This window comes from Ceratotherium simum, chromosome 37 (genome assembly GCF_057802395.1).
Source record: "Ceratotherium simum simum isolate JZ-2026a chromosome 37, ASM5780239v1, whole genome shotgun sequence".
Lineage (NCBI taxonomy): Eukaryota > Metazoa > Chordata > Mammalia > Perissodactyla > Rhinocerotidae > Ceratotherium > Ceratotherium simum.
In genome coordinates this window covers 6,153,409-6,178,257 of record NC_141936.1, presented here as the reverse complement: position 1 = coordinate 6,178,257, position 24,849 = coordinate 6,153,409, and the positions used below count along the sequence as shown (strand labels likewise).

The following is a 24,849-nucleotide window of genomic DNA, read 5'->3' as shown; positions in this document are numbered from 1 at the left end:
AATAATACAAAGATGTGCCCATGAATCTATCATCATCAGGGCTTGTTCTTTCTCTTTGAATGTTGGAAAGCAGTTTAAGAGTAGAGCATTTTAGAAATTAAATCCAGCTGCACAACTGTTATTAGCAGGAACAAAAATTTGGGGTCATGAAAGAAGCTAACACTACAATGGGCTTGGCTCATGGCCTTTAAGGAAAAGACGGCTAAAATCCCAGACAAGACCCGAATGCTGGTCATTACTGGGTTTGCTTTGAACAAGATGGTGGTGGTGGTGACGGTGATGTGTTGGTATTTTTAAGTGGAAGATCTTAAAAATATTAACTCCACTAGATGTCAGTGTCATCCAAGGAATGAAAAGAGGCAAATTAATTTTGAAATTGTAGCAATTAAGAAACTAAAGTCTCATCGTTAACAGTTTGAATCTCTTCTTAAATATGGAAAATTTCATAGACTCTTCATCCCTGGTGATTGTTGGTAATTACTGGCTTAAATTGGCAAGAAGTGTATTTATTTGAAAGTGTCTGGTAGGAGGAGAGCTGTGCCGTATGCTGAATAATCTTAGTGAATAAAAACCCACGCCGTCTGGGATTGTAAGACCCAGACGAAGGGGCACCATCCTCCTTGTTTATTAGACCATCGTAAAGAGGCTGGAGTTAATTAAGTAGTACACACATCATTTTTCAAATACCAGGCTTATAAATTTTATAAAGTAGACCTGGAATGTACCACTCTGGGCTAACGTTTTGCATCCAAAGATGTTTCTGTTTTCACATCTACACATTTTTAAACAAAAATGAATCACATGCACTTTTTACAAAATAGTACAGACTTAAAATCTCTCCTGTGGTGAGAAACTATGTGTTACATTTGCAGTAGGGGTTATACTTTCACTAGTCAAAAGCTAAATTATATCTTATTTTGCTTATTTCTTTGAAAAACATCATTGTTTTGAGAAAAGAAATATTGTAAGGCTGTCTCCATTTAATTCTTTTTAATATGGGTTCTTAGAACAATTAATTTAGTTTTGTGGCCTTAATTTACATGTGGTTAACTTCAAACTCTAGAAAATATTTTCAAACATTCAGGAAGAAAAAACACATGCACACACTCCCCATGCAACTCACGACACACAAGTGTTTTGCTGCTGCTGCCACTGCTGCTGCTTCAAGAAACACATCATCGGTGAAGGTTGACAGCCTGCCTCCCTGTCCAGGGGTCAGCATTCGCTTGAATTTGGTGTTTATTATCTGTATCCGTGTTGTAAGCTTACTCTATTGGGTGTCCTTAATTGTACATTGTATTGCTTTGCCTCTTTTCAAGCTTTATCATAATGATGTTATTCACATGATGTTTTCAAAAGCTTACCAGATAATGCCTAGCATACCTAGTAACCATTGTGAAAAGATGTTACCTGACTCAGAAACTCGCTGTAAAAATAAGGCAGCAAAATTGATAGTATGAATTGGATTGTTCGAATGGTGTTTTGTCTTTTGTGAAGCAGGAGAGCCTGGATCCTGTTGGGATGTGTTCCAGCAGCCTTTGACTTACTCATTGATTACAGGGGAAACGCAGGTTTCTGTTTGATAGTGAGGGCTCTTGACAGCGATGCTTCCCGTCTCTGTAAGCAGGTTGTTGACAGGTGTCCCTTCATGGCTTTTTTCATCACATGGGAGAAAGTTAAACGTTTTCGCAAAGAAGGAGGCAATGATTAGATTATCTTAACCTTGCTTTTTCCTCTACATTCAGTGTTTGCAGAGACTTAGCAGCCACTCTTCTGGCTTGCTACCCACCTTCCGTGATGGGTGCGACAAACTCTTGTTAGGTTTCTAGTTGTGTGTCAGGCTGGTGACATCGCACAGTCACGCCCGACCTGTGCAGCGGGTCCTGAGAGCTGCTTTGTATCTGCTGATTTCACGGAGCCATATAGGCAGTAACGCGAGAATGTGCTGTTGGTGCTGTAGTCTCAGAGTTGGCGGAAAATCGGGTACCTTATTGGGAATTGATCTGTGCTGCAGTGTTTTGTGTCCAATGGGTTTGTTTTGGTTTAGTTGTCGGGTTTCAGTTTTGTTGATATATGCTACAGCATGTTGTAGAAAAAGTAATCATGGGGCGAGATACAGCAAGCCCTGTGCCGAACAGCTCGCCACTGCTCTCCTTGAAATTTTAGTTTCATGACTCTCCACCAAAATGTTAGAGTTGTCAGGGAATTTGGGGGTTTCTTTTGCAGTGAAGTTTCCGTGTCTTTCATCTCCGAGCGTGTGATCTAACATTGAGGTTAGTGCTTCTTAGTCCTGCTTCTCGTGGAATATGGAAATTCTGCCCTGAGAACAGAGAGACTGTGGGGCAGATGTGCTGCCGTGAGGAAGATGTTAATTTTTTTATGTTTGTTTTGTTAATTATTCTGGTTAATAGAGAATAATGAAGATGGATTTCCAAATTTAGAAATTTAGAATTCATAAAATTCCAAAAGTACCATGAATGATCTCTATTGATTTAAGATTTTTTAAAACGTTCTCCCTGTGAGTTTTGAATCTTATTGTACAAATTGAAACCTCAAGTTCCCATTTTCCCAGGAATTGAGATGTGGGGAAAAGAGGATTTAGGGCTATTGCATAGCGCTTATTATACATTATTAATTAAAGAATTAATTAAAGAGAAAAGTGAGCCCCTGACTCCTAGCTAAAATTCATGACAAGGGATTGATAAATATCTCCATTTCGATCCTCTCCGAAAGGGATAAACCTTACGTTTTGCGTTCTGCAACTTTCTGTGTGTTGCTTGTTTCGTTTCCTGCTGTCTCATCCCACACTTTCTACCATCCTAAAGGAAAAACGTGCACGTGCCTGGCACAGTAGGTGGCCAGTGAATGTAGCAGCTCTTATAATTGTCAAGGAAGCATGTTTTCTAATGAGCACGTGTGCCCATCGACCTCTGAGCTGATATCATGGGAACTTTTCTCCCTCTTTACGACCCATGACGTTGCCCCTTTTAATATTAAAAAAATAGAGTAAGTTGCTCCATCTCACACCCCCGTGAAACCAGATTCCATCAGCGTCTCATTGCAGCGCTGGACACCACAAAGTCTGTCCGTTTCATATATCATCTCAGATTTGAAAAGCACATGAAAATGTTTCTCCATTTCCAATATGGCGTGAGTAATGTTCCCATTGAAAAGTAATGGAGTGAAGTTGTCACTTGTCAGCACAGTTATTAAGGAGGACGAGTCTCAGATCTTTCTCTCATAATAAAATAAATCTGTCAGAAAATCATTGTGCTCACACTTTCTCATGCCATCCAGAGATGGAGACTCAGCTGTGGGGCTCCTTCGAATTCCCCGAGTCACGATGAGCTTGAGGGTGTGGCATTTCTGCTTTAGACATCACCACCCTCCCCACCAATCGCCAGCTGCCAGGCGGTTCACGCAACGTCCACAATTCAGCCAAGGAAACTGTTCCAGGAACTTGGCAAACGAAGCTGCTCGTTTTTCCCCAAGTATTGACGTTTTGTCAAAAAAAGATATTTTCAACTGTTTTCCCATTTGCTATTTTTTGTGGTGTCGTACACTAGTTTGACTTTGAATTCCCCGTTTTCTAACCATCCAGAAGCAATAAAAAGAGACATGACCAGCACCTCGATACGAATCAAGGGTGTACTGTTAAATTGCGAAACTGAGTCATTAATAGAATTTTTTAAATCCTTCAGACGTTAGTTAAATATATACATTTATGTAGTAGTTTTCCAAACAAGCAGCCAGGAGCCCTTTTCTCCTTGGCTGGATTAACTGCAGCTTTGGAATGGGTTTTCCTGTTGGGCATTACTTTCCTGTATGGTCCATTGGTTTCTAGTAATTGAATTTTGAACTCTTTAAAAAAGAATTAAAAGATAATTTTGTGGTAGAAAAGTGGGGGGAAAAGTTGAGAAAATTCTCTGTAAAATGATGGATCGGTGGAGATGAACTACTTAACAGTCCGCTTCTAGGATGTGGATGTACGTACACACATATATCATCATGGCTTCTAAATATGTATTTACAGAAACTCTGCAAATAAGGGCAGACCTTATGCAATCCGTGAACCGCAGCCCTTGTAAACCCAAATGCTAACTTTATTTTTGCTTTGCAGTCTCGGAAAGGGAGTGACCCAGACAAAGAGAAGAAAGGCCTGGAGAGTCGTGCGGACAGCATCGGGAGCGGTCGAGCCATCCCAATTAAACAGGTACGCCGTTTCTCCCTTTTCTCCCTTCCCGGGAGCTGGAGACACACCTCGGGTCTCTCCTTGCTGTGATGCTGGCTTGTGCGCCAAGGTTTGTTTGATGTGTTCTGTTGATGAATGTAGAAGTCACTCACTTGACATCAATTAGAAGAGGTTCCTGTGTGTATTAATATAGGATCATTAGAATAAGAAGAGGGAAAATGTGACAACAGATCTAATGAAGTGCAGTCTGCCCGCCTGCATATGGAGTGCGTTTCGAGGCTGAGCTGGCTTCAAAGGCTGCCTTTGTAGCTTGGCTTTGATTGGGCCGCCGGCCGCCAGTCGACAGGGGTAAATCAGATCGTGTACAAGAGCCCCTTGTGATCATAGGAACAGCCCGATGTGGCCCTAATTTGCTCTCGCAGACGGACATCTGAACACTGTTTCAGGCTGGTTTGTAACAACGAGGCAATTAGTTGTGATAATCATAGCCGGTGTGTCAGCTGTGCGCTCTTGTTTGTAATTTGCTAATGAAGGAATTGTAACTTTGATTAGGTTTAGTTTCATTTAGACCTTATTATATAAAGGAACATTTACAGCTGTAATGTGGGGCCTTAATTAAACTTCCTCATTACACAACAGGACTTGAATTCAAGCATTTGTTTTGGCCTATGTTGCTAGCCTGGAGTAGGTTTTCATTAGCCCAGAAAGCGGGTACCAAATTACTTTATGTCTCAAGTAAAACGGGAATTCACGTGACATATTTTGCTATTCTGTTTCCAAGGAAAATCAAAATAAAGAGTTCAACCGGGCACTCTAGCTTCTGGAAATGTCATCTTTTAGTTGTTAAAGAAAGCCAGTTGATTTAGAGTGCATTCTGCTTGAGAGAGAAAAAAAAATCTGTGGGCATAATAATAGTCCTGGCTGTTAACATCGCTGTGACCAGCTCGTCCCTCTGGGTGATTGCTCTTTGCCATCCTCTTCTGCGATACCTAGACAGTTTTACGAATCCTTTAGGAACTAATGTTGGCACTGCCACCCTTAAAAAGGGCTATCAGCTTTCCACAATGTAGTTTCACCCATTTGAAACAAGTGGGAATGCAGTGTTAGCTGGGGGCCAGGCAATCTCAGTGTGGAGTGTGGAGCAGGAACAGGTTACATAGGACCATGGCGTCGGGGTTCACGGGCAAGACCAGAGCAGGGAGTTTACAGGGTTTTTAACAAGAGCCGTTCAGATACTAGACAACAAATGTGTGGGCTAGCACGGGGCACCGCCGAGAAAAATCTTCTTCCCTACTCGTTGCTGGTGGGTGACGTTTTCCTTCTAAAACAGTTTCTTTACTGTAAAGGTCTATGCATGTAGTTGCTTATTCTTTCTCTGTGCGTTTATTTATAAACCTAACTCTCTACATAGGGTAATTTTAAGGTGTAATTATTATGCCATTGATGCTTTTCCACTCGAATTATAAAAATCATTTAACCCTTTGCCTCTCATTTAAAAAATTGGTCCTAGGGCATTTCCTTTTGGGAATATTAAAAGTTAATACTAGGTTGTTACCTTAATTCACGTCTATTGTCGATGAGGGCGGGAGTGCTCGCCTCCTCGCAAGCCGGCCAGACCCCCGGTGTAATTAGAACCTTCACTCAATTTGTACCCTGCTCATCTGTAGAGGGGGCTCGTCTTACAGGCTAGGTTTTCAATATGTGTGTGGATTGGGGTTGACCGTCAAGCGTAAAATGAGTATTATCCAGTCCTGGAAGCCTTTCAATTGTGCATGTTCAAAATAATCTCATCGAAATCTAAATCATGGTCTGATTTCCTGGTGAATCATGGCACAAGGAGCATATGCAGCTCCTAGTCCGTCATAGCTGCCCCCACGTGCTGCCACGGACGAACTCCTTCCTCAAGTCCACACCTGGCGGGTCAGAGTCCTCCTGTGGCAGGCTGTTCCAGGCCTCAGGTTCCTCATCTGTGAAATGGGACACTGGACAATATATGAGTCCCTTGAAACACTGGGATGTGGAGATTCCAGAGATTGTTTTTAAATTCCTGCAAAACTGGATTTTCCAGTGAGTCACGCTCAGGGCACCTTTGTCGGAGCCTTTCTGTGGCTCCCACGGATGGATGTGGGTTTATAAATGGTCACATAGACGTGTCTCAAACGCCCGTGTGTGCCCATGTTTATAAAGGAACCGAGATCATTAGAGACGGTCTGAATTCCTAACCCTCCCAGTGCGATGACTTCAACTGGTAGAAATGAAATGAGAGGTTTGCAGAGAAAGGAGCCCAATGGGGCAGTGCCTGCCCAGCATGTTCTAGATGCTCAACAGACCTATTTGTTGAATAAACGAACAATTAAATGAGTGCTTATTATTTGTTAAGTGCTTTTTATATAGCATCCCATTGAAGCCTCAACATTGGCACAGGTGAGGTAGTGTGGTATCCTTATTTTAAATCACACCCAGTCGGGGAGCGTTCCAGACCAGGCAGCCTAGGAAGCAATGGGCATCGAGGGTTTCAGACCCAAGCCCCTCTGCCGCATCACCTGCACTCTCTCCACTGCTTGTTGGCGAAGAGCCTTCAGAAGGCTTAGCAAGCAAAGTTACGTGTTTTAAATTAAATCTGTGAACCCTGACCTCAGACAAAAATGCCTTCTGCGTGTGTAGAAGAAACTTCCAAGACTATATCCACGGCAACATGTTTCTCCAGGGATAACATAGCTGCGCTCGTCTGTTCTGGGGATGGGAGGGGTCATTTCAGCCCACCATGATTGTTTGTCACACGCATTTCTGCCCTTCTCACCAGCAGCCAGGCACTTTGTCTTAATGCTCAGCCCGTGTTCAAGTCTTGGTTTGTCTGTTGGAGCCCTGCACGCACCCCGGCTCGTGGACCCTTTGCCTCATGGCAGAGACGTGATCTTGGAAGCTCAGAGACCTTCACGGGGCTGCTAATGGTGATGGTTTTTGGACTGGCTAGTATTTTTGATCATTGCAGACTCCTTCTTTCCCCCTTCCCACAGGAATCTTGTAACCGATGGTTTAGGACACAGGCGAGGCGGTCTTCAACAGGCTCAGCAACCTGACTCATGTTTTTACAGATTGTACCCGTTCCGGTGAATTATCTCAACCATGTTTCGCTCACATTTTACAGCTCGTTCATTGTGAAAACGCAGGCCTCTTCCCCCAGTGTGCGAGCTCGCTGGATCACGATAGGCGATGATTTCATCTCTTCTCTTTTTTTCCCAGTTAAAGATACCTCATCAAGAATATGACTTATTTTCTGCACAATAATTTCATGTCTTGAGAACCTGGGCCCATTTCCCCTTTTTTGTGCTTTCTGCAATTTTAGAGGAGATTTGGTTCCGAGTTCTGTTTCTTCTTTTTTTTTAATAGTAAGATAAGGTCTATTCAAATAAAAATTAAAAAGCAAAGCAAGAAAAATAAAAAGCCAGAGGCCCAGCTCAGCAGCGAGTGGGCTTGTCACGTATTAATTTTTCATTGCTGCGGAGAGTTGTACATACATAATCACTTGATTGCGGTGGGAGTTAGGGAGCTCCTATGGTGTCATTTGCATAAATCTTGTTAAGTCAATGGCAGTTAATGAAGTACAAATGAGCCCGGAGAAGGTGACATGCAAATCGTGGGTGGCAGATGGGAGGTCTGTTTAGGGGACAGCAGCTGTGTGCTCTCCTTTCTTTCTCTCCTTTTCGAGTTTTTTAATCTCTATATTATGGCCCAGATACACAGCCTCAGCCCTGGCCTCTCCCCGCTCCCGGCAGACGCCTGCCCGAGCCAGGCCCGCTCCTCCCGCCCCCGATGCTCTGCAAAAACAGACCGAGTGGCCTCACCGCGCCTCACATTTAGTAACATACACCAGAGTATATTTGAATTTTTAAACTCTGAATCAGTTTATCTTGTCATGCTTGCACAATTGAAAATAAATATATGCATTTTTTCCGATGGGAACAAACAAGAAAACTCCTCACTAAGTCTTTCGAGGCAGTGTGTTGTCTCATGTGAGATCCCAAAGAGTGAGAAAGAGTAAAAGGTACTGCCTTTGCTTAATTATGCTTCTGTTGGGAGTCTGACCTTTCCCCTTCAGACAGGCCAGTGGTGTTTATCCAGCCATTTCCACCCCCATCCCACGTTCCTGGTTAGGCCATAAGCAGAGGGTGGGCATTGCCAAGGTTTGTTAGCAGCGAGAGATACAGGAAGTGTACGGGCCCCGCCATGTAAGACCCCTTGGTGTCAGTGCAGACCACTCAGAAGGGCCCCCACAGGCCAGTCTCAGTCATGGCTGGGGTGTCCCTTGCCTGGAGGTTTGTTTTTTGAAGTTTTAAGTGCTAGCAGGCCTCCCAGTGAGCTTTTAGAGATTTATGAGCAAAACACTGCATTCACTTACTGCTTTTGGAAGTTTTTTATTTATTTCATCAACTGGTTGATATTTGGGGAGACACAAATCTCCCCTGACACTGAAAAAATGCAGGCGAAGAAGTGTGTGCCGGGAAACACAGCTATGATGATGACTGTGATGGTCACTCAGGAGTCACCACTCAGTGTGGTTCTTACACTGCCACGTCCAGCCAGGGCACGCTTTCTCGGCACGTGGGCCTGCAGGGTACCGCTGGAGACCTCAGGGCAGCAGGCTTAATTTTCTGTTGTTCAGGAGTATGCCAAAGGCACAGAGTGTCTTCATAAAACTTTTTTAAGTCTTAATTTTGACCTTGAACCCAGATGTCGTGGCCACCTCTAGAGCAGACAGTCAGCCAGTGAGAGCAGAGATTTTTCAGCGGCCAGCAAAGCCACGGGAAAACCCTTCCCAAGTCGTCAGAGGAAGAGCCGGCCTGAGCGGAACTTTCCAGTAGCATCAGGCCTGTGAACTGTTTTGAATCGATGTGTGTTTTTGATTCTCAGTTGAGTAGAAAAAAGCGATTGTCAATTAAGTGAAAGGCACCTCCGGAGTTAATCCCCTCGGCCAGCCTGCCGCAGGCCGCTGACCTGCGTTGTCTGGTACCTGGGATCAACACGAGGAGGTGGATTGTGTGGTGTTGACAGAATAAAAGCCACCTCGTGACGCTCACTTTAACATCTCGTGAAAGTTCGACACCTTTCACAGCCGGTCAGTCAGCTGCTCAGCCATCATGTGCTTTCACAGAGGAAACAAAATCGAAGAGCGAGCTGAAACTTGAGAGAGATGGGAACAGGAAGAAAGGGATGCTGTGTTCTTCCAATCAGGCATGCAGGAGAAGTTCATTCTGCAGGTCCGCCCTCTGTGCTGCGTCTGCGAGGTGTGATGATGATGGCTGCTGTTTATTAAGCCTGGCCGCAGAGGAACCAAGGTGAGCAGAAGGCGCCCTGAGAATCCGCTGTTCACCCATGTGGCAAATCAGCTCTGCCTGGGCATCGGGGGCCCATTTAGTTCCCCAGAAGCAGATAATTTACTGACATGGACCCCGGTGCCCCGAAAGCTAATTTACCTCACTTGGGTGAACAACTCCCTGAGAGTATTGCATCCAGCCAGGCTCACGACAGACTCAGCCAATTATGATTATTAATTTAATGGGTCAGGTGGGTGCCTCACATGCTTTTAATTTGACTCCTCAAATATCATGCTGTCATTGGTGAAACGGTTTGGAATATCTGGACGTCTATGTAGGAATTTACAGTCATCCATCTTCAAATAAATAGGACACCCCCTCCCACACCCCCATCCTTTTGGCAGTGTGGGTGGATGGCAGTATGGTCCATACAGAATGCTCAGAATGCTTAAATAGACTATGTGAACCAAGCTACAAGATCCATCATTTAAATATAAATCTGCAAAGCCATTTAAAATAATACTTCACTTGGTGGTGAGGGCTGCAGGAGGATGATACAAAGTAATGTATACCGAAGTGCTTCATACACTGCATAAACTGCCATGCAAACATAATGTTATTTCCAAGAGTGGAGGTTCATTTCAAGGCTCAATGTGTCCTCTGTGTATCCATAATCCAGGAGCTGGGGTAATATCTGACTACGTGATTCATTTCAGCAAAATGTTGTTTATTTTCTTTAAAAGTCCAACAGCGATGGGGAAACCCAATTCCCTACGCTCTCAGCAATATAAATTTGCACACACACAGAGAAAAGTTTCTTGAAGCTAAGGTTGGCGTGTATTGCTGGATTTATTTTTGTTTTGATGAATCAAGAAGATATTTGTTTCTGGCGTTATTTCTCATCAGACTCAGTCAGCTTGTAACGGTCATATACTTGTCCAGTGTAGACATGCCCTGGCTACTCTGCTAGGGGCTCGGGGGCACAGAAGATGTCTACCACCCACGCTGGGCTCAGTCGTGCAAGGGAGACCCTGACCCATGACCCCCAGTACTGGTGGATGGGTGTTGCAAGGGAGTTGTCTTGAAAGGACCCTGGGAGCCCAGGAGCTAAGCAATGGTGGATTCTGCTAAGCTGGAAAGGTGAGGGTGAGGAAAGAAGAGGGGAATGGAGGTGGGGGGCACTCCCAGTGGGCTTTGAGGTACAAGTAGGCATTTGCCAGAGGGAGGAGGAGGGCAGCATGAGCAGAGCAGCGGGGAGGAGGGGTGCCAGAGGAGCGTGTGAGGGGAACCTGGAAGGGCAGCGATGTCCAGTTGCCGGGGGCTCTGGCTGCCCCTTGGAGGGATGTTAGGAGGGGGGTTGATTCCCCCCGTCAGCTGTGGGGAGTCCTGACGTGTTTCCACAGAGTGGCAGTCTGAGAGTACAAGGCTGTGACAGCGCAGAGCTTGGCTCCAGGCCCCCAGGAGAGAGTGCCTGCAGGCAGTGTCTCTGAGGGCCAGCCAGAGCAGCCTTGTCTTCCCAGAGCCACGGTTGCTCCTGGTCTTCCTAATCAGAGGGTTTCCTCCCTCCCATGACTTCATCCCCATCGGGTTTGTGATGCTCGGTAGTTATAACCTGTCAGGGTATTCATGGTACCAATGTTTATTGACTGCTTACTGAGTGCCAGAGACAGTGCGAGAACTTCACGCTGTCGTCCCTGGAAACTCGGAGGTGATAGCTGTGATGGTCCCATTTCACAGATGAGAGAGATGAAGCTCAGGGAGATGTTGTAACCTGTCCAGCATCACACCACGTGTCAGTCTGCCCGGGCGGCCGTAACAAAATACCACAGACGGGCCAGCTTAGACAGCTCACGGTTCTGGAGGCTGGAACTCCAAGATCAAGGTGCCGGCAGGGTCGGTTTCTGGTGAGGCCTCTCCTCCTGGCTTGCAGATGGCTGCCTTCTTGCTGTGTCCTCACGTGGCCTTTTCTCTGTGCGTGCTCCTGGGGTCTCTTCTTCTTATAAGGCCACCAGTCATGTTGGATTAGGGCCCTTATGACCTCAGTTAACCTTAATTACCTGTTTAAGGGCCCTGTCTCCAAATAAGGTCACACTGGGTGTTAGAGCGTCAATATACGACTTTTAGGGGAACACAGTTCAGCCCATAACACATGACTCGTTAATAGCAGAGCTGAGATGGAAGCTCAGGTCTGTGTGACCCCAAGGGCCATCTGTTACACTCTCTCCATCCATATGTTCTTCTGCCTTAGGCCTTCCTAGGATTACAAGGCAAGGCCACTATTCCTGTCAACATGTTTCAGAATCTAAAGAACCTATTTTATGAGGCTCCGTGTACTGGATAGGAAACACACAGGATTCCAAACATTCTGATTTGAAGGTTTCAACTTAAATCCTCCTAAGCTGCAGTAAACTGTTATCATTTGAAATAAGGCTATTATAGGAACACATCCTTCCATAAAGCATGTGGCCCATCTCTATTTATAACTGTTAAGGCAGTGGAGCCCCTTGAGATTTGTTTTGCAAAGAAAAACAAAGCTCCAGTAACCAAAGTGATTTCATTGGGTCCTTTCCCATGCAGAGGTGGCTCCTCAGGACTGTGGGCAGGTGTCAGGCCTGTAGCAGGGGATGGCCGGGAAAAGCATGTTTGTTCAGCAGACGCCTGCAGTTCCAGGGTTTATCTTAAACACGGTTTCCCTCTGGCCTTCCAAAAACAAAAAAAAATCAGTTGTGTTACAAGTTATCAAAGTTGTCACGGTGATAATGGCCGTAGTGCTATGTGTTTTTATTAGTTTATCCCAGGTATAAGAGATGATGCCCAGAGAAATATATATCTTGTTACTGAGGGAAGATATGGCAGGAGCATCAGTCTTGTGAGGCCCCTCACCATAGAGGTTAAAATCCTAACCCGTGATGAATAGCTGTAAATACTTAACCACAGTCTTTGCTCGTTTGCAAATGCTACACGGAAATGGATGTCTACCAAGACCCCTGAGAAAATCACAGCATCCAAGTCTGATTTCATTTCTGCCTTATTTAGCAGCTCCTGATAAAGACTCAGCTTCTCCTCCTGTAAGAACACAGAAGGTACACTAGGACTTCTCCCAAGCTGGATTTTGTTCTTCAGGAACAGAAAGGTTGCAAAACAAGTGAGCACCTCTCCTGCTGGCGGGAAGAATCCCACTGGCTGTCAGCATTTCGTGTTTTGTGTAAAAACAGCAGCAGTGGAACTCCCTGGAGCATTTGGCTGCTAGAATGGATGCTTTTCCAAAAAACGGGCAAGGGGGCCCAGACTCAGCACGCTGATGCTCCCTGGTTCCCACTCCCTTTTCGCAATGTGGTTTTACTTCTTCCTCGCGCCAGAGCCTTTTGCCCCAGAAGTTCTAAAGAAAGTGGCATCTTCAGAAATCTTCACTGCCCCTTCCTGAGGAAGGTCACCAGACAGCGACATTTTTATAAGATAGTTTTGAGTGGCACAAAAATGTTTTCCTTTCCTGCATCTCACTGAGGGAATTTATTTTTAACTGACTTAGCAATGGCCAGATTTTCAAACCCTTGTTACCAAAGCTGACAGCTGTAATTACACATGTAGAAATTTGGTGATATATTATAAAATAGGCATGGACGGGTTTGTCAGTTTGGGAAATATATTCGTAGTTAGACATTTTCTATAAAGTACTTACTATTATAGTTATGTTTATAGACTGGTGAAATGGAAACGTAAAAAATACTGTTAACATCTTAGGGCCATCCCAAATCTAGTCTTCCCCAATTCTGTCAGACCTACACGCTGCTGTATTTACTCACTACCATTTCCATCTGCTTAGAAAGTCATCACAATGAACCAGGTTAGGATTATGTTAGAGTTGTAATAAGAATGCTGGCCGTTCTCTCCTGAGTGCTTACTGTGCATGGGTCACTGTACGGGATGTTTAATCATGTGACCTCATTTAATTCTCCAAGAACTAAGACACCACTTACTACCAGCGGCAGACGAGGAGTCCAAGGCTTAGGGAAGTTAAGTCGTGCAGCCAAGGTTACAGAGCTAATAAGTGGCAGAGCTGCACTTCAGATCCAGGAGTCCTTTAGATATATTTCTAGAAAAGTCTTCTCTGCCTCATTCACCCCTGATTTAATCTGTGCTTACAATGACCATCTTTTCTAAACCTGGTCAAAAATCAAGTAAATGCTCTATTCCCCTTGTGGGGTTCCAGCAAGACATGATGTTTTATGTGGAGGCCGTCCTCGAAAGCTCGTGCTGTCTGGCACCTCGACCAACCATGGTCTTCGTGCTACAGCCTGCATCAGGGTCACCTGCAGGCCCAGAGATGGACCAGTAGGGTCAGGGCTGGCTCACAAGAGGCTGGCTCACAAGAGATTTCTACCCCTGACTAGGCACATGGGGTCACTTGGGGCTTCTTCCCTTCCCCCTTCACAAGTATGGCTCTCAACTTTGGTTGGTACTGGTCCCTTCAGTCTGTGCTTGTCAGTCTCTTCATCCTTGGGGCCCATGTCAGATGCCTTGTGTTCCAGGAAGACTTACCTTGTCCCCGAGGAGATGTGGTGCTTCCCACCCCCCCACCTCCGCCAGCACCTTGTCAGGTCTTGGGATCTTCTGCCGTCTTCCCTGATGCATCAACGTGTGCGTCCTTCACGCATCCTCCCCCATGTGCTTCTTGAGGGTGCACGCTCTCTTACAGTGATCCTCTCCCGCAGTGTCTACAGGGCAGGCCGAGTAGGCAGGTAGTAGTAGTAGATTGAGTAGGTCAATAGTGTAAAATGTTTTTCTTTCCCCAAAACAAACTTTATGTTTGTTTTAAAGAATATGTTATATTGGAGAAGAACTCTACATTGTTGCATTTTAAGGTAGAGAATAGCTTTTAATTTAATGTTCTCTAGATTGAACTCTGTTTCATGTACATAGAAAACTATATTTAGGTGAAATGCAAGAGGCACATCTTTAGTCTTCAAAGAATAAAACCTGTGTCAATGACCAAAATCATTTCAGAAAACTAGATTCTTCTAAAACTTCTCTACTACTCTTCTGTATTCATACAGAAGAAATTACATCTAAATAAATATCTTCATTATGTAATTGTGTTTATAAGAATTGTTTTATGTCAAACTCACAAATTTTAGTAACAGTGAACTGTTTTTTTAATTGCCAAATTTTTACTCCCTTATTCAGTGTACGTAAACCACAACCTTCATGATTGTGATTAGTGCTAAAAACAAGAATATGTTTATTGGAAGAAGTTTTGTAGAAAAATAATTTATATTGTTTTTAATGTGCATAAAAATTAATTTTTTGGAATTACGTAAATATACCAGCTACACCAACATGCTACTGGGGGTATCAGTAACATAAAGAGATGTTTTAGACATGAAGAACCACAGAAGCAAATGAACATGGATGGATACTTGGCCTTTCTTTACTCTCATGTAAAATATCAGAAATTGAAAGCAATGATAAATCAGTTTGTGGTTATGTTTATAATTAACAAAACATGATAAAAATCCTACTCTTAGCAAAAATTAGGGAAAAACAGAGTTTTAGAATTGCATCGCTGTATTATTAGAAGTTGGCCTGGTCCTCTTGGAGGATAATCTAGTGGTACATAAAGGACATAAAAAAGTGTATTCACTTTGTCCCAATAATCTCTCTCCTAGAAATTTATTCCAAGGGATTAATTCACTAGGGGAAAGGGAAAAAATGTTAAGTGTACAAAAATGTTCACACCAGAGTTGTTTGTAATATTAAAACCCTGGAAACTAGAGATGTCCAACAAGCAAGGAGTTAAATTAATGATTGTCAACTAAATAGTAGAGGATATACAGCCTCTAAAATGGTCAATTTGAAGATTCTTTAGAGGTGTGAAAAGTGTTTATAATATAAGAAGTGAAAGCATAAACCTGTGTATTTATAATAATTAGAACATGAAAATATATTTGGTTTAAAATTGGAGGAGTAGGAACACAAACAAGTAAATTGGGATGGGTTTAAAGGAGAATTTTGAAAATTTTAACTTTTTGTTGTGAAATTGTTTTAGACTTGAAGAAAAGTTGCAAAAATAGTACAGAGAGTTCCCTTATACCCTGCACCCATCTCCCCCTAATGTTAATGGTTTACGTAAGCACGGCACAGTTGTCAAAACCAGGAACTTGGCAGCAGTGCAGCGCTGGGAGCCTCTTTCAGATTTCTGCCATCTCTGGGTGGGATCCAGGATCCCTCTTCACATTTGGTTGCTTTATCTACTTGGTCATCTCCACTCGGAGGAAATTCCTCAGTCTGTCTTACCTTTCATGACCTCGGCACTATTTTAGGAATAGTGATCAGTTATGTTGTAGAACGTATCTCAATTTGACTGTCTGATGTCTTCTCTTGAATAGACTGAGGTTATGCTATTTTGTCAGGAAGACCACATAAGCGTGTGTCCTTCTCAGTGCCCTCAGCAGGGGGCACATGATGTCCATGTATCATATTGGTGGTGTCAGCCATGGTCATCTGGTTAAGGTGGAGTCTGCCGGGTTTCTCCATTGGAAGTTATTATTTTTCCCTTTGATGAAGATATGATGAATATCTTGGGAGATACTTTGAGACTATGCTGACATTCTGTAAAAACATTTTTAGTGATATAAATTGTATTCAATAATAAGTAGGTTTTAAAAAATGAAGACAATTTCCTTCTGATAAATGTGCATAGTCTTGAATAAAATGTTCTGGGTGCTCTGTGTGTGTGTCTGTGTGTGTGTGTCTGTGTGTATGTGTGTAAAGAGAACAAAGCTTATTTTCACCTCGTTCATGCTGGGTGAATTAGAAGTCTAAATACCACCAAATGCCTCTTTGATCAAAAGAATTTCAAGAGCAGTTGTCGTATGTAAACTAGTACTTTTAAGTACTTATTGGCCTTTTAACATAGTAGTGTGTGCAACTCAGAAATATTTTATAGCCTGAAATAAAGGACAACTAAGATGGTCCCAATGTTATTTTTTCTTTCTTTCTTTGTTTTTAATCTTCCATTGATTTGCCATCTAAGAACAATCAATTAAGTGCTTGTTTAAACCCTCTTGTGTTAGAGAGAGGGAGCTAGGGAGGATAATTTTGAAACTTGCAGGGCCTTTGAGGAGAAGCTGGAGAAGCCCAGGGGTGAGGAGGAGCCCAGGGATGAGGAGAAGCTTGGAGAAGCCCAGGGATGAGAAGAAGCCCAGGGGTGAGGAGGAGCCCAGGGGTCTGGAGGAGCTTGGAGAAGCTCAAGAGTGAGGAGCAGCCCAGGGATGAGGAGGAGCCCAGGGGTGAGGAGAGGCCCAGGGGTGTGGAGAGGCCCAGGGGTGAGGAGAGGCCCAGGGGTGTGGAGAGGCCCAGGGGTGAGGAGGAGCCCAGGGGTGAGGAGGAGCCCAGGGGTGAGGAGAGGCCCAGGGGTGAGGAGGAGCCCAGGGGTGAGGAGGAGCCCAGGGGTGAGGAGGAGCCCAGGGGTGAGGAGAGGCCCAGGGGTGAGGAGAGGCCCAGGGGTGAGGAGGAGCTTGGAGAAGCTCAAGGGTGAGGAGCAGCCCAGGGGGGAGGAGGAGCTCTGAGTCTTGAAAGTGTGAATGGACCTGGTGAGAGTGGAGTGGCAGTTCCCAAACTCAAGGGTGACCAGGGGCTGTGGGCCTTGGAGGCACATGGTGGGTTCTCAGTAAATCCTAAGGGATGATTAATAGCTCTCCTTTTCTTCATTTAAAAGCGTTTCATGTGCTTATCAAACAGCAGATGCGCTCTGAGAGCTGCTGGGGCCGGTGTTGTGCTGGTTGGTGTGGAGGAGGAAGACAGCCTCCCGAAGGTGCTGCCGCCAACTGAGGTCTATTTAACTTTGGTCTCACATCGTTGTTTGCATGAAAATTGAAATTCTACTCGGGATGTTGTATATTTTTCTTAAGTAATTTATCTCAGAGAATGAAGAATACATATGTATATATATTTACATATCTATATATACACATATATATTTATATAATATATTAATATATACTAATTCTATTTATTAGTCTTAAGAATTATTTTTCCCTGTGATTGTCCCATTTTTGCCCAAATAACCAAATACTCTCCTCGTGTCCGTACTGGAACTACAGTGTCCTAGCGCAACCAACATGTTTTTAAAGCCGGGAGGGATCCTTGTTTTACACATAGGGAAACTGAGTCCCAGGAAGGTGCAATGACTTGCCCAAGGCTGTACCATATTATGTGACAGGATCCAGGACCCGTCTTTTCAGATCCTCACTCCGGTCCTCTTTCCACGATTCACGTGGACATCCCAGGCATTTTCTTCTTCCTTAGGCTTTTAAAAAAAACAAATAAATAATGTTTGCCGATATTTTGACTGTATTGTGACCAGCCATTTTTTTCTAAGTGGAATCCCTCAGCTTCACATCGTTTGATCAGACTCTTTAAGAAATGAGGAAGAGGATAAATAAAAATCGGTGCATTTGAGAGGATCTGGTTCCTAAGGGTGATGAACCAGTTTTTGTGTCTTTATTTATCCAGCAGGCTCACTGGTGCCCTAGCAAGCCTATGAGGCTGTGTGGTGTGATTCTTGACATTCTACAGACGAGAAGGCTGAGGCTCAGCTTGCATGGTCTCTTAAAGCCAGTAAGAGGCAAAGGCAAGACTCAAACCCAAGTCTTCCTCTTTCTAAAACCTGTGGTCTTCACATTGAATGGCCTCATCTACCGCTGAGCTTCCAATGTGACGTCATCTGTTAGATTAAAAATGCAGGCACAGGACAGCACCCAGAGACTGCTGCAGACGTGTTTTCTAACTAGTGCCAGCGCCGAGGGGTCTTCAGTTGGTGGCATCCGTGCTCCACGGTGCAGCCAGACCTTCTGCAAGATCTCCTTCCTCTTAATGCAGAAACCCTCTAAGTGTATTCCACAGCGGTTGTTTGTAATTGGAGTATCTGGAATTCGCTGTGGTTTTAATTAGTTGATTACTAGTTCTTTAAAATGTACTGTACTCACTGTGGGTCTTGCAAATTGGTAACTGGTAGCTACCAGTATAATTAAATATTTCAGAGCACTTGGCTACAGTAGCATTGAACTGTGAAGAAATAATGTTGTATAGCCAATCAAAAAGAGATCCTTGTAAACTCATTTACAGCGACAGTGTGTGTTAGGACCATCACAGAGATGCTTATTGCAGGAGAAATTAAAGATACAATTTTGTGCTAAGAGGCAATATAGAAATTAGTTCCTGAATTACTTGTTAATTGATTTGGTAATTCCCTCGGGTCTGCATGCTCTTTCTTTCCCCCCTTTTTGTTGTTGCATTCAGTTAACAGTGACTATTCCCAGAGCAATAAAAATAGTTTTCACACTTAGATTAGATATGCCCTTACCTCAGACTGCCCACATTCATATTTGCAGAACGTAAGAATATCTGCCTTACATTCAGCAGGCGTATTGTTGTTTTATGTATCCTCATCAGGGTAACCAGTGCGTCCATGGGACTGGATGCTTTCAGCAGAAGGAAAGCATGTTTTTATGCCTCATGTTTGAGGGAGGTTTCCCCGATTTTTTTTTCTAATGGAAACCCTCCTTGTATCATCAACAGTGGAGGAGAATTGGCAGACTTGATTTATGAAAGTCTTATTGTTTGCAATTTAGCAAGAATAACCATACAAAAGATCATTTGTAGAAAAGTGCAAATTGCTCCTAGAAATGATATTGGAAGAAAATGAGACCTGTTTCTCCGTGTTGAAATTGAGTGTGGATCAGAGAAGAGCACAGTGAACCGGAGGATGGCAGAGGGAGTCTCTGGGGTCTGGCTTCCCACGTAGTGGCGGCCCCGTCCGTTCCTGCTGCCCATGGGTGGGAAATAACATTGGGGTTTATGCTCATATTTGTGCTGCATATGTGAAGGAGGCAGAAACTGTTGTCCATTTGGATTTATGAAAGAAGAAACTGACTACGCTTTGGACAGTTACCAGCCTGGTGGCCTCCGCTTCATTGAGAACAACACATTTTTAGTATCTTGTTGGCTGTGCTTATGGGCTGAAAAGCAACGTAAAAGACTTTTTGAAAAATATCATTACATGAATTTTAGGTCATTTTGGTCTTTTTTTCTGTCGCCCACCCCCATGATCACCTATATGTATAAATGTCATTTTGCTTTTGCTAAATTTAGGGCAATTGATGTTTATTTCAGTGTCTTAAAAATGTACAATAATATTTTATATTCAGTTAGGAAAAGCAGAAAATGTTTACATTTAGCATTGTCTCTCTTAAAGAGTATAAAGTTGTGGCTAGAACTAATTCTTTATAAATTTGACACAATTCACTTATTGACCAAATTAAGTATGTTTGCATTTTGGTCAGTATATACAGTAAAAAGTAACATTTAATTGGAAAGATAAAAGCCCTCCCAATTTTAGCTGTCCCGAGGAACAGAACTAGCATGCTAAATTATGCTGACATAGTGCCCTGCCCTTTGATGAAAGGGCTGCTTGAGTAGGTGTTGTCTCCAACAGCCAGAGAAGGAATATTCTGAGTGCTCTTTACTCCAGATAGATTCCTTCTAGCTACCAACAAATGGGATTGCTGGCATTTTCCTCATTAATATGGTTTATCAGGGGCCCTTCAGGCCCAGTCTGTCTGCTGGGAGATGCTGCTGGGGCAGATGTGGGATCTGACCAATGATAAAAGGAAGCTGCATTTCAAACCTCCTCATCGTGGACTTCAGTTTTATTATTTATGCTTCCATCCCCATCGCTCCGCTCCCCCATACCTTATTTTAATGGTTTCTCACGGAACTAGCTATCCTGAAAGTTACTTCACAAAACCTATGGACGTGCCTATCTTGATCACTTTCCTCTACTGCTTGTTTCAAAAAGATCAAAATTTAGCTAAACAAACCCAGAAGCAATGGTTTTATAGCCCCCTCTCCCCCACGCCACTAACCTTGATTGAGCCAGATCAACCTGCCTTCAGTTTTCAGATGGCATGGATGGTGGTCCCCTTGTTGGAGAATTCAGCACCAAACCCATGGCTGACCCTAAGGTGGGGTGGGAGAAGGGGGTTTAGAACCCTGGGCAGTTTTGTCATCTTGAATTGTGCTTTTCCCCAAATTGCACAGGAGGGGACCTACATCCCCTTGAGGGATTAGAGGGCCACAGCTGTAAACATTTTATTTTAAAAATATATGTGACTTTTTTCTTCTGCCCCATAAGCATATCTTGCGTTTGAATATGTTTTATGATTTATCAGTTAAGTTGCTGATGGTTTGTTGCCAAATGTTTGAGTGCAATTTGTTCTCCACCAAAACTCACCTTGCTGTGCTGTGGTTCTGAGCATACGTGAGCACTTGGCGAGCCCCAGGTTTACTGGGGCTCTGACCAGAGGACCCCAGGTTTAGGCCACAGGGTGCATCTCCTGCACACAAGGCTGAGGGGTTTGGAGCAGGAGGTGAGGGCTGGCGGTGAAGCTCCGAGGTGATGAATATTTCTCCGTGATATTTCTCGTGATATTTCTGCACTTTAATGACTATTTCTACTAATACTTGTACTAATAATTTTTAATGGTTCACATTGAGTAGGTGACATTTTGATACATTAATGAGCCTTATCAATGACTTTTAAAAGTTCTCTAGTGTGCCAGGATACTTTGCCATGGCCCCCTCAAAGGACAGGGAAGAGTGGTGTGGCCTGAGCCGTGACCCCCTCGCTCTACTCTCTATGAGCTGCAGATAGTGGGTCTCATGCCAACTGCCGGCTCCGAGAATAACATCCTCCACTAAATCATGTTACAGGTGTCAGATTGCACTTTCAAGGTTTGTGGTGGAGGATTTCCCTTAAAAATCATTCGCCTGTACTAGAAGATCTGTCAGAATCCTTGAGAAACATAAGCCTCACAGATGGAAGGGTGTTATTCATCGGTGGCTGAATCCCACGCCAGGAAGCCGAGGGCCAGCTGGGGGATTGCTGGATGATGAGTTGAGGACATGCTGGGCCACGCAAGGAAAATGGATGTCTTTTTGCAGGACTCATGGCACCTTTACTGTTCTTCTGTGCGGTGGAACCTTCAAGAAAGGACAGAGCATGTGTCCTCGTTTGTGAGACACATCTCTCGGGACACGGTTACTCCAGAGTTCTGATCCTGGGTTCTGGGGATCAGGTGTCGTTGTCTCAAGCTGCAGTTTCATGGACTGGTGTGTAGAGGTTGATCTAAGGCGGTATCTCTTTCATTCCTGGAGTCTTTCCACATCTGGGACACAGGGTGGGCAGGGAGGGTGGCCCCAAGACTTTCTTTACAACCTGGGTGTCAAGGCTTCATTGTGCCACGCGGCTTGAAGTAGAGCCTGGCCATCCTCGGCTAACGTTGTCTGTAGGACCTACAGAGGACCGCCTTCTGCAGCCCCCTGCTCCTGGCCTGGCTGTTAGTGATGGTGCATTTTATTTCCTCAAGAGGGAGAACTGGACCACTTGTGACCTACATGAGAATTCCATCTTATTGGTCAAGGATTTATTTTCTTCGTGTCCATTCTGTCATGGAGGCAGCATTGGCGGTCTGTCACTTTGATTTCCAAAGATGGAAGTCTTTTCAGGATGGAGATGCTCTGCTTGTGTTAACCAAGTTCTAACTTTAACAAGAACTTTGAGCAAGAAAGGGCCACAATTGGACATCTGAGTTAATCTCGGCCAAATACACAATGGATTGCTCCTGGAGAATTAATTAACATTCTAGGGGGAGCCAGTTTGGTAGTTTTCCTATGTTACTAAGAAGATTAATCATGATGTTAGCTTTTTATATATTGTAAAGAGATTTTTTAAAAATGTTGATGATAAATGCTGTTTAATTTTTCAGACTACATATGTAATTTCTGTGTCTTTTTCTTTGTGGGAAATCCTTCCACCACCATGAAGGTTTGGTCTCTTAGCGTGACGATGACGTCTGTCCTTGCATTATTGGGTAGCCACTTTGTGCTGGGCTGTGTAGTAGACGCAGGATGGACAAGAGGCTCCCTTGGGCCCTGAGGCGTTTGCAGTGCAGTGGACGGAAAGGCCTGAGTGTGTGGGAAGTGCTGGTAGCGAGGCAGACACCCTCTTCTAGGAGGTGAGGCGGGAATCATCTTCCTGCAGGAATTGGGGAGGCCAGCATGAACAACATGCTGTGAAGAAGGGGTGCCGGGGGGAGGCAGAAGGGGCTTCAGGAAATGACAAGCAGTTTATGATGACAGGCATACCTGGAACTTTCTCTAGAAACAGTAGGAAGAAAGATTGGGGACAGGGTTAGGCCTATATAAGGCGGAGCCTGGACAGCGGGTGGAGTACTTCCCGTATTTGAAGACAGGAGGCAGGGGGCCGAGGCAGTGGTTTCCAGTGAAAGGTCATTAGGCTCTGACGCAGGAAAGAGCGGTGATAACCGAGTGGGGAAGCCCACAGAAGACGTGGACAAGGAAGACCTCGGCTCTGTAGGATTTCTTGATGACTGTCAGGTGGGTGGGACTGGAGGTGGCCATTTTGGTGGCCAGGGTGGGTTGGTTTGCTTACTAAAGTAGTTGTATTTAACAAGGTTACTTGCTTATTTAGTGGATTGAATTTTTCTTTGCACTTTGGTATTCTCTATGAGGAATATGTGCTATCAGCCACCAGTGAGCCTTGTCTTTCCTCAACTCAGAGCAAGCCCAGTGAGTCTTCTGATTGTAAGGTGCGTTGAAGCAGTCAGAGCCATTCGTTGTTTTTCTTTCAAAGTAGTCATTTCAGTAAACATCTGATAATTCAGAAAGCCACTGATAAAGACTATCCCTTCCTCAGGGAAGTGTGCATGGGGAAAGTCTCCCGTTCAGAAGCCGCTGCATGCTGAAAGTTCTCTGTAAGATACTTTGGAGCTCAAGGGGACTAAGGAGTCATTTTTGGGGAGAAGCCGTGCTGGAACGAGGGGTCTGGTTCCTGGGGGCGCCTAGGAAGGTCTGCCGGCCCCAAGCGTGCGTTGTCACGGCATTAACAAGCTGCTCCCAAGCGACTCACCTCACAGCGGGTTGGAAAAGGTGTGTGCAGAACGTTTCTTCCTTGGAATTTTGTAATCGTTTATCTTACGCTGGATGCTAACAGTCACGTTCTTCTCAGCTACACCTCTCAGTGAGGCCAGGAATCAATGCTTAAAAGATCAGTTGTTAATTGTCCACAATTAAATAGGGGTAGGACTCTTGATGAGATGCCACTGGGGAGTTGTATCCTCACTTGCATATCCCCAGTAAGTGAGTATCCCCAGTAAGTGAGTCCTGAGCGTTTCTGTGAGGGTGGCATTGTGTACCTGTATAGGATGTCCCATGGCCCAGGAGCACGTGCCACAGGACTCGGGAGGCTGGCACCTCCTGAATGCTCTGGTGATGGGAGCTGTTGCTGATTCACACCTGGGACTTTAATTTGATGGGTCCTGAGCATTTCACTTTTCTTTTCCTCTTCCTCCTCTTCCTCTTCTTTTTCTTCTTCTTCATTAGTGGATTTTATTTTTTAGAGCAGTTTTAGATTCACAGCAAAATTAAGCAGAAAGTGCAGAAAGTTCCAGCGTACCCTCTCCCTGCACATACATGGCCTCCTCCACTGTGAGCATGCTGAACCACAGTGGGACATTTGTTACATCGATGTGCCTACACTGACGCTTCATTATCACTCAGAGTCCATAGTGTACATTACGGTTTGCTCTTGGTGTTGTGCATTCTATGGGTTTGGACAAATGTATAATGACATGTATCCATTACAGATCATACCCAATAGTTTCACTGACCTAAAAATCCTATGCTCCATCTGTTCATCCCTCCTTCCCCCACCACTGGCAACCACTGCTCTTTTTATTGTGACTATACTTTTTGCTTTTCCAGAATGCGATAGAATTGGAATCATACAGTATGTAGCCTTTTCAGATTGGTTTCTTTCACTTAGTAATATGCATTTAAGGTTCCTCCATGTCTTTTCATGGCTTGATAGCTCATTTCTTCTTAGTGCTGAATAATATTGCATTGTCTGGATGTATCACAGTTTATATATCCATTCATCTACCTATTGAAGGACATCTTGGTTGCTTCCAAGTTTTGGCATTTTGAATAAAGCTGCTATAAACATTCGTATGCGGATTTTGGTATGGACATAAGTTTTCAGCTCATTTGTGTGAATACCAAGGAGTGTGATTGCTAAATTATATGGTAAGAATATTTTTAGTTTCATGAGAAACTGCTAAACTGTCTTCCAAAGTGGCTGTACCATTTTGCATTCCCACCAGCAATGAATGAGTGTTCCCTTTGCTCCACATCCTCACCAGCATTTGGTGGTGTCAGTGTTCCGGATTTTGGCCATTCTCTTAGGGGTGTAGTGCTATCTCG

General features: G+C 44.2%; 1 protein-coding gene across 7 annotated transcripts in view; it reads left to right on the top strand.

Annotated features, from left to right (window-relative positions):
• AGAP1 (ArfGAP with GTPase domain, ankyrin repeat and PH domain 1) overlaps positions 1 to 24,849 on the top strand; it is a 561,603-nt gene that overhangs the window by 280,517 nt on the left and 256,237 nt on the right. For all 7 annotated transcript variants that reach the window (XM_004427710.3, XM_004427711.3, XM_087424644.1 and 4 more), the window contains one exon: positions 4,121 to 4,213. In XM_004427710.3, coding sequence (XP_004427767.1) covers positions 4,121 to 4,213 — 93 coding nt within the window. The remainder of the gene's footprint in view (positions 1 to 4,120; positions 4,214 to 24,849) is intronic.